General features: G+C 48.2%; 1 protein-coding gene across 3 annotated transcripts in view; it reads left to right on the top strand.

Moving 5' to 3' along the window:
- TNFAIP8 (TNF alpha induced protein 8) overlaps positions 1–15,193 on the top strand; it is a 112,200-nt gene that overhangs the window by 43,225 nt on the left and 53,782 nt on the right. The window contains exon 2 of one of the 3 annotated variants that reach the window (XM_057490724.1): positions 7,173–7,375. The exons of the other annotated variants lie outside the window; for them this stretch is intronic. Coding sequence (XP_057346707.1) covers positions 7,363–7,375 — 13 coding nt within the window. The 5' untranslated portion in view covers positions 7,173–7,362. The remainder of the gene's footprint in view (positions 1–7,172; positions 7,376–15,193) is intronic. 3 annotated transcript variants of the gene reach the window in all.

The following is a 15,193-nucleotide window of genomic DNA, read 5'->3' as shown; positions in this document are numbered from 1 at the left end:
CCGCAGCATAGCAGTGTCCAGCTCCCTACACAGCAGCTGCCCACGCTTGTCTCCGCCTCTTGGACGTGGGTCAAAGGGCATGTGGAGTTTCAAGGTTTTGAGCTTTCCTGCCACTGCGCCTTCCAGATATGTGTCCTGTTTGACATTCCCACCGCAGAATATGAACTTACCCTGTCCTGTAGGGCACTACCTATTTAGGCTTTTGCCTGACTCCCAACTGCCACTCACCCCTTTCTTCCCTGTGCTTTCTGCTCTGCAGCCGCACAGGCCCCTCCACCCCTTTCCTGGAGCAGGCCCAGCTTGTCCTGTCTCAGGCTGGGGCGCCTCCTCTGTCCACTGCCCGGCCTGTTCTTCCTCTGGCTCTTGGCACCTCCGATGCCATGTCTGCCAGAGTGGGCTCTGTCACCCTGCAGGAGCCCCCTGTTCATTTCCCTCCTAGTGCCTCTCACAGTCTGTCCTTCATTTATTTATGTGTTCACTGGGCTGCCACCTCTTTCTCCCACTGAATGTCAGTTTTGGAGGACAGGCCACCTTGTGTATTTTATTTCCTGTATGTCCCAGCATTTAAATTAGTGCCTAGCATGCCGTAGGTACTGGGTTAGTGAGGGTTCATTTTGCTGAATGAATGAAGAAATCTCCCCGGCACCTCGGAACATGCTGTGTAATATGCACAATGAGATGCGTATAGCAAAGGGTGCTCTTGGAGCAAAACGCACTAAGTGCTGTGAGAAAACTTCCTGGTGACATAGGGAGACAGAGTGGAAGCTGGCCTGTGTAACAAGCCTTGTGTGAGCTGAGCCTTGGGAGACCGGCTGTGTTTTGGAGCGGATGATGGGGGAAATGATAATGAGAGGAAGGTAGGTAAGCAGAGGCCTGGAGGTAGATCAATGCTAAGCATGGGGGGATAGCCCTGGGGACCACCTTCAACCCTGAGCTGCAGTGCGGCCTGTCACCCTGAGCAGGAGGGAGGTGTGGCATGTTCCTCAGCGGGCAGGCACGTGGCCAGGCGAGGATGTGGAACTCACTTGTCAGCACAGATGGTGACAGAGCTGTGCTTTGGAAGATGTGCCATGAGGTTGATGAAGTGAGAGGAGCAGGAGGTTCAGGCCAGAGGATGGAGCGATGGGGCTTGCACAGGGGGTGTGGGGTCACCATGACACAGTGACTGATGGACAGTGAGGTATGGAGCTCCAGGAAGAAGCTGTTGTGGGGGTAAGGAAACAGGTGGATTTTGTTTTGGCCCCACCCCTTTGCTGTTTTAGTAAGCATTCTCTAGATAAAAGTAGCCCATGCACCCTTCTTTGTCTTGAAGAAGATAGGAGGGGAGACAGAACTAGGCCCCGGGGTGGGGCCTCAGCCCCCAGGCCCCTCCTCATCTGTAAGAGAAGGACCACTTAGTGGGAAGGGAGAACTCCAGGGGGTAAGGGGGTGCACTGGCGACGTCTGCACCCAGGAGAAGGAGGCTCTTTGACGTCAGCTTGTCGTTCAGTCAGTCTGTTCAGCTGTCAGTCCGAGGAGCGCAGGAGGACAGGGGCTGACTTTTGGGAGCGTGAGCCTGCGGGCTCTGGGTACAAACGGGATCAGGCCTGGAACTGAGTGACACGTCTTCCTTGCCCTGCCAATGCCCAAAACTAATGTGTGTTTTTTCAGGGGGAAAAAAGTCAGAGAGAAACTTTACTCAAGACCTGCTGTAATTTCTGATTGCTCTCTGAATGGAAAAGTTTCTGCAAGTTATGTTTTTTAAACTTAGGTTTGAAAATAGCCACAGGTAAATAGCAGGTGAAACTACATAATGACAAAAAGCTCTCTACCCTCTAAAGGGGGATGGAGAGTGGAACTCTTCGCTGGCATTGTCTGGGACATTGCTTTTCAAGAAACCAGGGCTCCCACATTTAAAGCAAAGGGTTTGATGGAACCCAAGTGGAAATGAGAACATGGGAAGCACTGATGGGAAGGCAGCAGAACTTGATGAATGAGTGACTGTCTTGCCAATGGGTTTCAGCCCCAGGCAAGTTCGCCATGGATTCAGTGTGACAAAAGAAATTGACAGCAAAACCTTCTTGGGGTGCAAGGGTTATACCCAACTTTATTTCCACGTGGCAGGTCAGTCACTAGAAACCCATTCACTCAGAGCGAATCTGTAAGCAGCAAGCCAGTCTCTGCCTCTGGGCCCCTCTGTCCACACAGTCGTCCCGCACAGCCATCCTCTGGGCCTCTGCCCTCGGCGCTGCCACCACTCCAGCCTCTGCTCTGCTCTCCTGCAGCCTTGCAGCCCTGCCACCATGTTGCGCCCAGAGCACTGGGCGGAACTCTTTATATAGAGTCAACAGCCATGTATTGCCCACAGGTGTGGAGTGAGCTAGTCAACCAGGGCTAGGGGAGAATCCTGGCCACAGGAACTCTCATTTTATCCACAGTGACCATCCAAACAAGAGAGGAATCGGCGATGACCAGGAGACAGTGTGGTAATGGAATCCAGAGAGCTTGAAATGGAGAGAATAGCAATCAGGTTTGGCAGTGGAGAGGGAGCATGAGGGATTCCACTTGGAAAATATCATATGTTGCATATTAATTAGAAATTTTAGAAATTTGTAGAGAAATTGACTCTGCAATTGGAGAGTTTTTCTTGGCAAATTGAGAGTTTAATCAGTCGCATATTTTATTACTAGAGATCACACTGTGTTTCACATGAAGGTTTGCATTGGAAGAATGCTATAAAATGTCAGGACTCTGTTTATATTCTGTTCAGCAGAAAAGAAGCCACATTCAAGTGCCAGCATATTTATAGCAGCAGGTGCTCAGTGTTTCTTTACTTCATAAATGTTGATTTAGTGTTTTCATGGGTGGTGCAAGCGTGAAGGGCCTGCATTGCAGGCACACAGACGCGACTGCCCATTCTGGAGTCCTTAGACCCTGCTCTCCCCGAGCAGCTAACGGTGAGGTTTCCTGGCATGCCTTCCACCTCTTTGAGCCACCTCATTTTCCTTGCTTGTGAATGGAGGTTAAATGATATCGGATGTCTTGCCAACACTGAAGTGTTGATTCTAAGGGAGAAAAGAGAAAAGCAGTCTTTTTTTTTTCTTCTGAGTAACATTTTCTAAAATTTACACTGAACACATAGAAACATGTACCATGGGATGGAAAGGTCTGCCTCCCCACACTTGTATTTTGTGCAGCCCATTTGCGGGGAGGCCGTGATGGCAGCTGACAAGAGACAGACTTGAGAAGTCCCCTCCCCAGCCCTGTCTGCTGCCAGCAGTGGCCTGCAGGGGCTTCTATTCCTGCTGTTTAACTCAGTGTTCTGCCTGGCCTTGAAAGGTAGGTTGGCAGGTGTTCTTTTAGCCAAGGACACTTTTGGGATACGATATGAACAGGAAAAGCCAACAGATTTGGAGTTAAGACCTACCTGACTCCATATCCAGGCACTGCACTGAGCAGGTGTATTTAATGCATGGAGCTCAGTCTCCTCACCTGTAACTTGAGTATAATGGTGCCCACCTGCCAGGGTTTCAGTGAGGACTGAATGAACACAGGGAGAGCATCATACATGCTGCCTGGCATCTAGTGGGTCCTCAGCCAGTGGGATTTCCCCACCCTGTCATGAGCTAGCTGGACTCTTCTGCCAGCTCAAGGCCGCCTTAGGTGAGAGAGGGTGAGTCAGACCCTCCGCCGTCTCTTCTGTAAATGCTTCCCAGGCACGAGGTCTCCTGGAATAATCCCCCCTCACCTGCTTTCTTCCCCACTTTGCCAGTGACTTGCTCCTTTGCAAAGAACAGCAGAGGGACAAAGAGAAGCAAATCCAGTCGAGGAGGCGGCTCTGGTTGAAGCCATTGTTTTAGGGAGGCCATCGAAACAGTTGAAGTGGTTGGAAGAAGGCAGAAGATTGGGGCAGGAGAGGACTGGTGGAGAGGGGGGTTTGGACAGAAAGAAAGCAACACTACTCTTAGCAGCCACGGTGTCATGCTGGGGACCAGGGAGTGTCCTGGAAATGCCGAAACTTGAAGGTCAAGGTGATTTGTGGACATTTGCACATGGTCGCTGCAGCGGTGGCACCAGATGAAGGAAGCAGACAAAGGTATCTTTTTCATACAGCCACGTATTTCCTCATTCTGGTGGTGATTTTGCTAAATGTGTTGCTGATAAGGATATGGGCGGCCATAAAGGAAATCGTTTTCTCGGGGTATGTCCTAAGCAGTCGATGAAGCTAGACCAGAGAGTTGAGTGTATTCTGGACTGTCTTAGAGGGTAGGGCCTGGTGCTCATGGCTTCTTCTCTCAGCACTGGTTCGTCTTGCAGAGCTGAGCTGGATGTGCTGTTTAACTTCTGTCATTCTCTTTGAAATCAGGATCATCACCCAGTTTCCCTGGTTGTGGGGACCGTGAAATGATTTCAGTGATAGTGCCCTGCTCTGAGATGCCTAAATAAGGTGGAGTGCATGTGCCCCAGAGAGGAGAATTGGTTTTCTACCAGCTACCGTCGTGTGGTTGCAGCTAGCTGGAGAAGTTACACCAGGTAGGATGGACCGGACTCACCTAACAATGGCTTATTTACCAACACGACGATGCTCTGGAGCACCTCCATCACCAGCATCGGGGATCTGGGGGGTTGGGGTGCTGAGCAGCCCCCTGCTTCAGCTGCAGAGCTGTGCCCACCAGAGAAAGACAGCTTCACGTATCCCTGAGCACAAATTGCCTCAATAAAGCTGGTTCTGGACAGGTTCATCAGGTCCCCCCACCAGGCAGGGTTTCTAGGGCTGGAAGTCCTGGGTGCTCCTTAGAGCACTGCGACCATCCCAAAGGTTGACCCTTGAATCTAGCATGAATGTCTTAATTTGCAAGTCCTAGGATAGTGTAGGAGAGCCGTATTCATATCTACAAAGGCAACAGAAGAGTGACAGGTATTTTTTTACACGCAGCTCTTCTGTGAGTTTTGACTGCTCTACAAACCCCCCTGAACTTTAACATCTGTCTGTGACTTTTCTTTCTTCCCAAATGAAATAGGATGAGCAGAATATGTCATGTCAACTGGTAGGACCGCTTGAAACAGCAAATTTTGACAAGATCTGAGCATGGGAGACCTAGGCATTGTGGTCCTAAGAGAAGAGGGAGGGATGTCGTAGGGAAGTGGCCCCCTGCTGGAGTGAGAGCTCATGCAGGTTGTGTTGCTTTTGATCCCCCCACTGTTGGAGAGCCCTGTCCAGCCTCAGGAGCTGGTCCTGTGGGGGGTGGGAGTGCCCAGTTGATATGGGAGGCAGTAATGCTCACAGCCCTCACTCCCTTGCCTGGTGTCCAGACCATACTGGTGCCTCCCTGACTACGTCCAGAGCTTGTGTGAAGGCTCTGCTGCCACGTTGGCGGTGTTTTCTCTGTGAAACTGCATGACCCTTCCACAGCTGTACTGTGCTCCTCGCCTTCTCTCTGCCGTAGTGGACAGAGTGGCTTCTGGTAGCCAGCTACCCATGCAGCTACCCCCAAGGCCACATGTTAAGGAAATGTGAGAGACCAGTTCCTCCTTTAGATGGAGCATTTTCTTCCGCTCCTTATACTTTGTAACTTACCCTTGGAGTCACTGGTGAATCTGGCTTTGGGAAGTCTTTATGGCTTAGAATCCTGCCCTTCCAGGAGGAGTGTTCTCTTGGCATCTGCTGTGACCTTTGGTCCCTGATGAAACTGTCATAGCACTAAGGGGCCAGACTCTGAGGAGATGACACAATGGAGTGCAAAAGGGTGGTTTCTAAGGTGTAAACTTTACGAACGATTATGAATTAGTCACATGATATTAGAGGCTGAAGAAAATAAGAAATGACAAACATATAATATGTTCATAAGTTGATGCTGATTTGGTATCTCTTTTAGCCCCTGCTCTGAATTAGTCGTAGAGCTTTGATTTCAATCCAGGTCCACAATAATGCTCATTGCTGTTTCAGCACGAATTGTGTACCAGGCAATGTGTTACTTGCTTCACGTGGTTATCTTCACATCCTGATAGCAAATCTGTGAAGTCAGTGATGTGATTCTCATTTGTTAAAGAACAAAATTGCTTAAGAGGTGAAGTAACTTGCAAGTCTGTAAGACCATGAAGTGGTCTAGCTGGCAGAGTGGAGGCCCGGCAGGCCGCGAGCACGTGTCCATTGTGTTCCTCTGGATATCTTTTTTGCTGAGCACCTGGCAGACTCAAGGCAGAATGTTAATGCTACAGAGGGTAAAAATAAAATGAAGAACTTATCGTGTAGTTGGGGATAAGATAGATAGATATGCCTCCAAAGGTAATCCAAGGACCAACTGAGATAGGTACCCAGAAAGTGTCACCAAGGAAGCTCGAGACAGGTGCCAAGGGTATTAAAAGAAGAGGCTGAGATCCTACATAGCGTGCTGGGGTCCTCAGGAAAGGCTTCATAGAGGTGGTTCGCTTGAAGTGGACCTTCTTACAGAACTGGTAGAATCTTGCCTGGTGGGGATGGATAAGGGAAGGTTGTGTGGGTGGTGATTTGTGGTCAAACGCTCAGGGAAATAAGTAAGCATCTGAAGAGACTGTTAGATAGTGTATGTGCATATATCTGGATGGAAGTGAATGTGTATATTCTGTGTGCCTGGATTACAGTCACACACATGCATATTCTTTATAAAGACCTTATGTTCTCATCAAAAGCAAAAGACTAATGACTTTAAGTAGCAGTGCTGTCCAGACTCTGTTCTCTAGTTCTCTTGGGAAACAGCACACCTCCTCAGCAGTACTTACTATTAATAGACGTTCATGTTTATACTGGCCAGGTAGGAATGAGGTATTTTTTTATTTTATTTTGTTTTTTCCAGGCATCTATGACTGGGGTTATTCCCCTGGCTCCTTTTTTTTTCTTTTTAAAGTATCCGCTTCTCTTTTCTAGCATGTTGAAACGGTAGACTTCCTGTTTCTGCTTGATTTTGAAAATATCTCCTGTTTGCCTATCACAGGTGATCCCTGTGTTTCTATGTAGCCGTAGTTTATAGGGAGCAAGTGCAGGCAGCGACCAGTCCCTCCCCATTGTGGATGTGGAGACCTCTCTGGATTCACAATTAGAGGCTACACGATGCATTCCACTACAGGTGACGAAACCCAGCTCCCAGAATAACAAGCAAGACAACTTTTAAAGTGACTGCTGTTGACCAGTGTCTTCTGCGCATTTCTTTGGGCAGCTCATGGTGGGTGTTTTTGAAGAACAGTATACATTCTTTTGAAATATTCTCGGGAAGGATGGACTCTTCATAAAGGCGATACAGATGCCAGAGAACACATATCCACAGGGCGATTGTGTGGGTTCCTCCGGGGTGAGTGGCTCTGCCAGGACGCCGTGAAGCGGACCTTCAGACTGAGTGCAGGGGGACGATGCTGAAACTAGGTGAGTTCAAACTACCTTTAGATGAGCTTGGACGTAATGTCTCTGTTGGGATCTGGTGGGATGTTCAGATGACTAAGTAACCTGGTGTCGTTCTCTACAAGGGCATAACATTTGGTTGTGGCTTCATAGTGGTTTTGTCCAATAAATCACTGCCCTTTTTTTTTTTGCTGGGACTCTGGGTGTAGGGAGCCGGGGTTAAGCCAGGGGACATCTGAGTTTGTGGATGGGAAAAATGGCATCTCAAGTTTGCATGTTAATAGTTTCATTTGTCAACAAATGAAGGATTGAAATGTTTCAGAAATGGGGCTCCGAGAAGATTGGACAGCTTTTTCCTTAAAGTTTCTCCTTACATTTTCCATGGCTTTACTACCTGAAGACGTCTCTGGTTCCCAACAGTCTGGTAGTGGTGGTGATATCATGTGGTGACCTGCAAACACAAGCGTGTTCACATCTGTTCTGTTCTGTAGGTACTTGTGGGGCTATTGGTGCTACCATTTTCTCTAACAGCCAATCAGCAATTTAACCCTATGTATGTGGCCTTTCGTACTTTTAAAATATGTCTTTGGTTTTTTTTTTCAGCCATACTTAATGCTTTTCTACAAGTAGACTTAATTTTATCTTTAAGGTAAATTGGAAAAGTTTCTGAGGATTGAAATAAAGAAAGTGTCTTAAATAGGCCCTAAAGTTATATTGGTATTTACACATTTTTGTTCAAGTTTTTGCATAATTTTTGTTAAGGTTTGTCTAAAATTTTTCTGTTCAAAAGACTTTCAGGAGCTTAAATTGAATACTAGGAAGGAACTAGAAATTGAAAGACATAAATGGGTGTTAGTGTATCTAGTCTCTTGGCCCATACGTTGAACCCTTGGCAGCCAGTGCTATTTCCTACAGCCGTGACTTCTGTTGCAAGGAAGGTGGTCACCTGCACATCGTTTACGTTACATGTACATTTGCTGACCAGGCGGCCAGAGGTGTGCATGGGATTCTCTCTGTCTTCTTTCTTGATATTTGAATGTAGGCACATAAAATGGTTATGTGCCTGTGACTGTTTATCGTGACGTATGTGCAGCTGGAATCAGAACCAGGTTTGGCTGGAAGGTTTTGTGGAAGAAGTGAGTTTTGGGGAGAGTTCCAAAGAGAGGATAAGTAACTATTTTGGCAGAAAGAAGAAACATACATAAAGCTTCTGATTCAAGTGATCAAGTCATGTGCATTCAGTGACTAAGCTCGAACCATTCGAGAGCAGATTCTAAGTTATTTGTTGAAAATAGGCTAAAAGTGAAGAGGAGGCGAGGGGTACCTGTGGGAGAAAACAGGCCTGTGTGGGCTTCTCTGTGCTGTTGGCAAATCTCGCCCTTTGATGCCGGCAGGCCCTAATGGTGCTGCCCTCTAGTGGAACCGGCTGAAACGCACGGGAGCATCACTAGTAGTGCGGTGGCTTAGCAGTAAGGAAGCTTGCTTTTCTTTTCCCCGGGGATTTTAAATGAAGATGGGTGTAACTTTGTTCCCCCCAGATAATATTGATTTTGACTCTGGAAAATGGAGCTGAGCCCTGATATAAAGAATTTCCCACGGACGATGTTTGGAGGTTGTGGTTTTGCTGAGAGGGCAGGGTGTACTCGGCTCTGCGTCTGAGGGCATGGAGCACACCGGAGGCAGCGCCTGAGTTCTGCCGCGGAGTGAAAGCATCCCACACCTGGCCTGGGCTGGCCTGTTGTTTCGCGTGGCTATAGAGTCCATCCTGGTACAGTGGTGGCAGAGGGGAGACACCACAGCCCACAGACCTCAGCTGGAAGACACTGGCCAGAGCCCAGCACCTCCTGCCCTCCCTTTCACCCACCCATGCATGCATCCATTCAGAAAAACTTAACTGACTTCCTGTTATGTATCAGGTACTTTTCCAGGTACCAGGGATACAGCAGTAAACAAAGCAGGTAGAAATCCCTGCCCTTGGAGAACCAACACTATAGTGGGGGAGACAGACAATAAACAAAATAAGTAAGTAAAATATATAATATGTGGGATACAATTAAATGCTAAGGAGAAAAAAAGAATTTTAAGCTGAAAGGGGGGTAAGGATTGTGGGGCATCTGTGAAGGATTTGCACTTGTGCATCCTCACTGAGAATGTGATTTTAGACTCTTGTAAAGGATGTGAGTATGCCAGACATTTGAGTATCCCGGGGAAGAACATTCCAGGTGGAGGGCTAGCAGATGCAAAGGCCCTGAGGAGGGAAGGCCCCTGCTGTGTTCCAGAAAGAGCAGTGGAGCTGATGAGGGGATCGATGAGCCAGAGAGAAGGTGAGGGGCCCAGATTAGGTGGGGCCTTATGGACAGTTTCAGTGAATTTAACTTTTACTGGGCATGAGATGAAAAGCTATCTAATCTCATTTTATAGATGAAACTTTGGACAGAGAAATCACATCAGGTGTCATGGTTATTCAGCGTCCTAGAGCCAGAGCTGGGGTGAGAACCTGCCCCCTAAGCCCCGCATTCTTGCCTCATCCTGCCTGCCCTGGTGGGGCTGCACCACCGCACGCAGGCTCACGTTCCCAAGGGCAGTGGTCCAGAGGAAGCCACGTGCTGGGGGCTTGCCAGCAGCTGTGTCTGGGCACAGTTCAACTTGCTCCTTCCCCTAGCATGTCCTGCCTACCTGTAGAGGCCCACAGCAAACACAAGAAAGGATCAGACCTCCCATCTCAGGGCAGTACTCTGCCAAACACCACCTTCCTTTGTTTTGGTGAGATGATCCATCCATCCTTCGGGTTTTCCCAGTGGTTAAACCCAGTAACCTACAATCTCAGAAAGTCTCCCTATGTTCATTTTTCAGTTACATGGATATAGTTAATGTAAGATTTGTATAGTCCCAAAGTGTTGGATCATGATTCTCAGTATGTCACTAACTCATGAGAGTTAGTAAGATAGAAGAGTAACTGTTACTTAAAGCAAATTTGAAAATAGTTGAGGAGAGAGAGCAACTGGTTGACACCAAATGCAGCTTGACCAGGACAATTCTGTGTAACATTCTTTGCCTTCTTGCTTTACTGTGAGCCAGCTGAAGCATTTTGTTTTTCCTTCCATCTCCTTTCGATCTTATGACCGTTGTCTTCTGGACACAGGCCAAACCTTCTAATCTCACTTTCTGATGAAGGTCAGACTAATGCTGAGTACAGAGGAAAATGACTTAGTGCTGTCCCCTCTCCTCTACCACCGATGGCCTGGATCCTGTGGACAAAGGAACATGCGGCATTTGCACAAAACTGGTCCTACCTTGTGCAGAGAATTAATTCATCCCTAACTGTCCTGCCCCTTCTTCCCCTTCCTCCCAAAGCAAAGCTCCTTTAAAGGTAATGCAAGATTTATACCATCGTCATATTTTGCATTTACATTACATTTGTTTGTATAGTACTTTCTCTTTCTTTTTTTTTGCCAACGGAGGTAGTTTCCTATATTCATTTGCATATATGGTCAATAAATGAACTCTGAAATGCCATAACCTCAACCCTTCAGGGTTTGAGTTGATATGCATCCTTTGGAACCCATACTCCTTTCAGCAGCTTAGGCCTTCGTCTACCCCTGGAGCCAGAGGGCACAGACCCTCCATGGTCCTTTGGTTCGTGGGCTTTAGAAGCTGTGGTGCTCTGGGGGAACCCTCTGTGCGGGCTGTGGTGAGAATCTGAGGAGCACCTGCTGAAGGAAGTTCCATTATGAAAACCCAGGGCTTGTAGAACAACAGAGCAAATGCAAAAATGCAGGTATTTATGTAAGGAATGCTGTGAGCAGTAGGTCTTAAGAAACTTGACCAGAAATGTGTCTGCGTTTCTAGCTTATGAACAAGTGTTTGCTTCCAGTAGATGATGGAGAATGAAAGTGTCCAGTTAAAGGTGCCTCCGTAGGGGAAACCCTAACTGATTTCTCCAGCTTCCAGAAAGTCATCCTGGGGGAATTCAGTGTTTCAGCTGTAGAGCAGCAGAATGCAAGTGCAGAAATATGATTAGCCCTGTGCTGTGTGCCTTTTTAAAGCCCTAAGTGGATTTTGATGAGCACATCCGAAGGGACAAATCTGACCTGACTTTGAGAGCCCAGTGCTTTCCATTGTTGATTCGCCCCTGCTTTGCTAATTACTTAATAACTTCCGGCCCTTCCACAGATGGGTCCTGGAGCTCCTCAGCACAATCTTAGCTGCTGGGAGAAATCCCACGGCAGGACTGACCTCACTCCTGGTTCCTGCTTCCCAGCTGGGATCTGGAGCTTTTACACATCCTTGCCTGCCATACAAGTCTCTCCTTTTCTGACCCCTGTCAGGAAGGCAGCCACCCCTCTGGGGCGAGGATGCCCCACAGAGGGCCCACCAGGAAGTCCGGTCGGGGATAGTGTGGCGGAACCGAGCCAGGAGGGGAAAAGGAAGCCCAGGGCCCCAGGGACCGCCCCGCAGGCTCTCCACCCTGCCTGTGCCACTGAGGTTCTTGGCATCCTCCCCTTGGGTCTCTTCTCTCTGCTACCACTGCCATCTCACGGGCAAGGCTCGGCCCAGCCAGAGAGGGGGTTTCCAGGCTGCACTCTGGCCTTTGTTCGGCAACAAGCTTGAGGACACGGGGTAGTAAGCACTGGGCAGCTGTGCCTCCCTGGGCTCCTTTGCCCACTGCCCTTTAGGGGCTGGGCTTGTGGTAAGGCCGGCAGCAAGATTAGAGGCCCTCAATCACACTCTGTGTTAGCTGCCCAGGCTATTATACTGGTTATGGCTCTTCCTATGCAAGGAAAAGAAAGCCAGTTTAGACTGGCTCATACAAAAGAGAATTGTTTATTAGCTTACCTAAGTAGAGCAGGGTTTGATTTAGCAGTTCAGTGATGTCAAGAACCCATTTTCTCTCCAGTCTGCCATCTGTGATTGAGTTTCCTCCTCCCCTAGATTCTCTTTTGGTGGTTGAATGTCTCCAACAATTCTAACTTCATGTCCACAACAGGCTGCCCAGAGGAGAGAGAGAACTGGCTTCAGGCGGCTATGTCAGAGGAGCGAATGACACTTTCTAGAACCCCCCAGCAGATTCCTGGTGTCTCATTGACCTAGACTGGGCCAAGTGCCCAGCCCTAAGCCAGCTTATTGGCTGTGGCATGTGCCGTGTTGACTGGCTTGGGTTTGGGTTGTCTAAACCAGTCGCTTAGAGGCAAGAGGGATGGGATTACAGTGACGGAGTCACAACGGTCAGGGCTGAACCTGAGAGCTGGTGGAGGGTGGGGGTTCGGTTTTTCTGTCAAACAAGCAGCTACGTAAGGAGGGGGATGGAAATGATGTGGGATGGGTCTCCATGTCTACTGCACAGGCTCCCTCTGCTGTGGTTTTCCCCCGTTGCTTCTTATTTGGTAACTGGCAAATGGTGTAATACAGAATGGAACCCTACATCCTGGATTACCAACTCCCCTCCTGCCCCCATGGCAAAAGACAGATGCCTTCAGGGAGGGCCCAGCACAGACTCCATGAACCAGCACTGCCAGTTGGAGGGAAATTCTCAGAAGTCGAGAATGCATCCCAAGGTCCCATAGACCCGGTCAGGTATGCATTGAACAATGAGAATAAGAACTAGAGGAAATTAATTACAGGCAGCCCTTCAACCTATGGTAATTATATGTCCCCATAAACCACTGAAACCCAATATAATCTTTCTTTTAAAAGAGTGTACTGAGGCCATACATTCCTATAAAGAATACCCTTACATTTTATAGATTTGGGCTTAATTGCCATATGTGATTATTTTATCAATTTTAATTGAAATGACTGGGCTCTGGATAACATAAAGACTTTGAAGCTGCACACAAATAAACAAAAGAGAGCAGCAGGTTATACAGTTTTATGTAGGTTACCCTAGATGAGACCTCCAGGCAAATGGCTCCAGGGAAGGGACCGGGGCAACATTCACAGGGCCCTGGGGAGTGAAAAGCATGGTGCTACAAAGGAAAACAGTGCTGCCGGTGGGATGGGGAAGGCAGAGTGGTAGACGTACCAGTTTATCTTTGCAGATGAAATCCGTGACTGGAGCGTGGGATTCCAAACTCCAGAGCCTCGTCCCCAGCCAACCAGTGTTCCCTGTCGCATCCATGAGGGAAATAGATGCACAGAGGACCTACCAGGGCAGAGAAGCCCCTTATTATCAATGGGCTTTGATCAAAACCCTCATGATGACCTGAGTGAGCTAGGCTGCCTATCGGGGTCACAGAAATCAAGTCCAGCAGCACTGGGCTCGGCTGCATAAGGACATGGGTACCTGAAGGCAGGCTATGTCCTGGGGGTGCTGATTGCAAAGAGGTGTCAGAGAGCCAGGTTCTAGTACCTCCTAAAACACTTACTTGTATGATGAGCCTTCGGACGTGTATCAGCTTGCTGGGCCTAATTCTCATTCGGGAATAAGTGTGTGGCATAAGGAGATTGAATGAGAACACCTGCAGGTTTCTGATTCCTGGTTTCTGTGCAGGGTGTGAGAGGAGGTGTCACAGTGAATAGAGACAGGGTTGGGGTGAAGGGCCAGGACAGATGCTGGATGGAGGGGCTGTTGCCTTTGCCAAGCCAGGCTTGGATATTGGCTGCCAGTGTGTGTCCTGTGACATCAAGATGTCAGGGATCTTGCAGGAGAAGCTTATCTGAGGCAAGAAGATCAGACGGTGACTTACTTGTGTTAAAAAGTCGTTTCTTAGCCATGGCCACGGGCCTTATCCTGGGACTGGTGAGCACCACTGGGGCTGTCGATCTCCCGTTCTGCACACTGGAGCTCTCCACCTTAGTAGGAGACAGGTCGTTTGTTTGTTTTTAATATCGGACCATATAAACCAGTGGTCCCAAACTCAGATGTCTACCAGAACCAGGCAAGAACTATGAATGTGTAAATAGCATGTTATATGAATGACTGGAAGTCCTGAGGCAGGTGGCCAACTTGTAGAGAGCAGGGCCCATCTAAGGCATTGCATTCAGATGAAACACAAAACTCTGGCCCAAGAAAGCCCTGTGGAGCTGGATTATGTCTTAAGGCTGCCAGTTAGTGATTTCTGGGCAGTAAACTGACTACCTTCAGTTATCACTGGGGCTTTTGCTCAGCTTCAAAGAGGCCAGCCAGATTTTTATGGACATGAGCCTTTTGTAATTTTATTTTTATAAGAGATTTTAGCTTTTTACCTTGAGTGAAAAGACTGACTGTTGCTGGGATAAGTGGACCACCATGTTTTTTACCCACAAATTGGAAATGCTTCAAAAGAAATCACATCCTCATGAAATCATTTCTTTGGTTCACAGCCTTTGGAGGCTGAATCAGTTTGGAGAAGCAGAGATGGAAATCTCCATCAAAACAGTTCTGGGTATTTTACATCATCTAAAAAATTTGCATCCCTGAAGGTAAGGAGCTCCAAGCGTTGGAAACTCACAAGCCTGCCTTACTAATCATCTGCTGAGTATATTCACTCTCCTTTGCCTTTTCTTGGTGTTAGGCAGGCGTGGGGTTAGTGACCAGGGTGCAGCTGGGAGTGGGGCAAAGCTTGTGTTCACTCTTTGCCAATCTTCCCACCCTCCCCACACTCTTTATTTCTGCCTCCCTGCTTCCTTCCACCTGGGACGCCCTGTGAGGGGACAGAGAAACCAGTGAAGTCATTTACTCTTAGATGTTACTCGTCCGCAGGCCTTTCCTTCCAGAGGCACTTATAGTTTTAAAAGAACCCAATGGTAGAACAGAAAGTAAGGCAAAGTTTAGCCCAAAGTACCGCCTCTCTGATGAGTATTTCCTGTAGTGCTAGGAGGATAATTTGGGGTTTGGGAGCCTCCCCGGCACCTCGGAGGCAA

The sequence above is a fragment of the Manis pentadactyla genome, chromosome 13, assembly GCF_030020395.1.
Source record: "Manis pentadactyla isolate mManPen7 chromosome 13, mManPen7.hap1, whole genome shotgun sequence".
Classification (NCBI taxonomy): domain Eukaryota; kingdom Metazoa; phylum Chordata; class Mammalia; order Pholidota; family Manidae; genus Manis; species Manis pentadactyla.
This window is presented reverse-complemented; position numbering and strand designations above follow the sequence as displayed.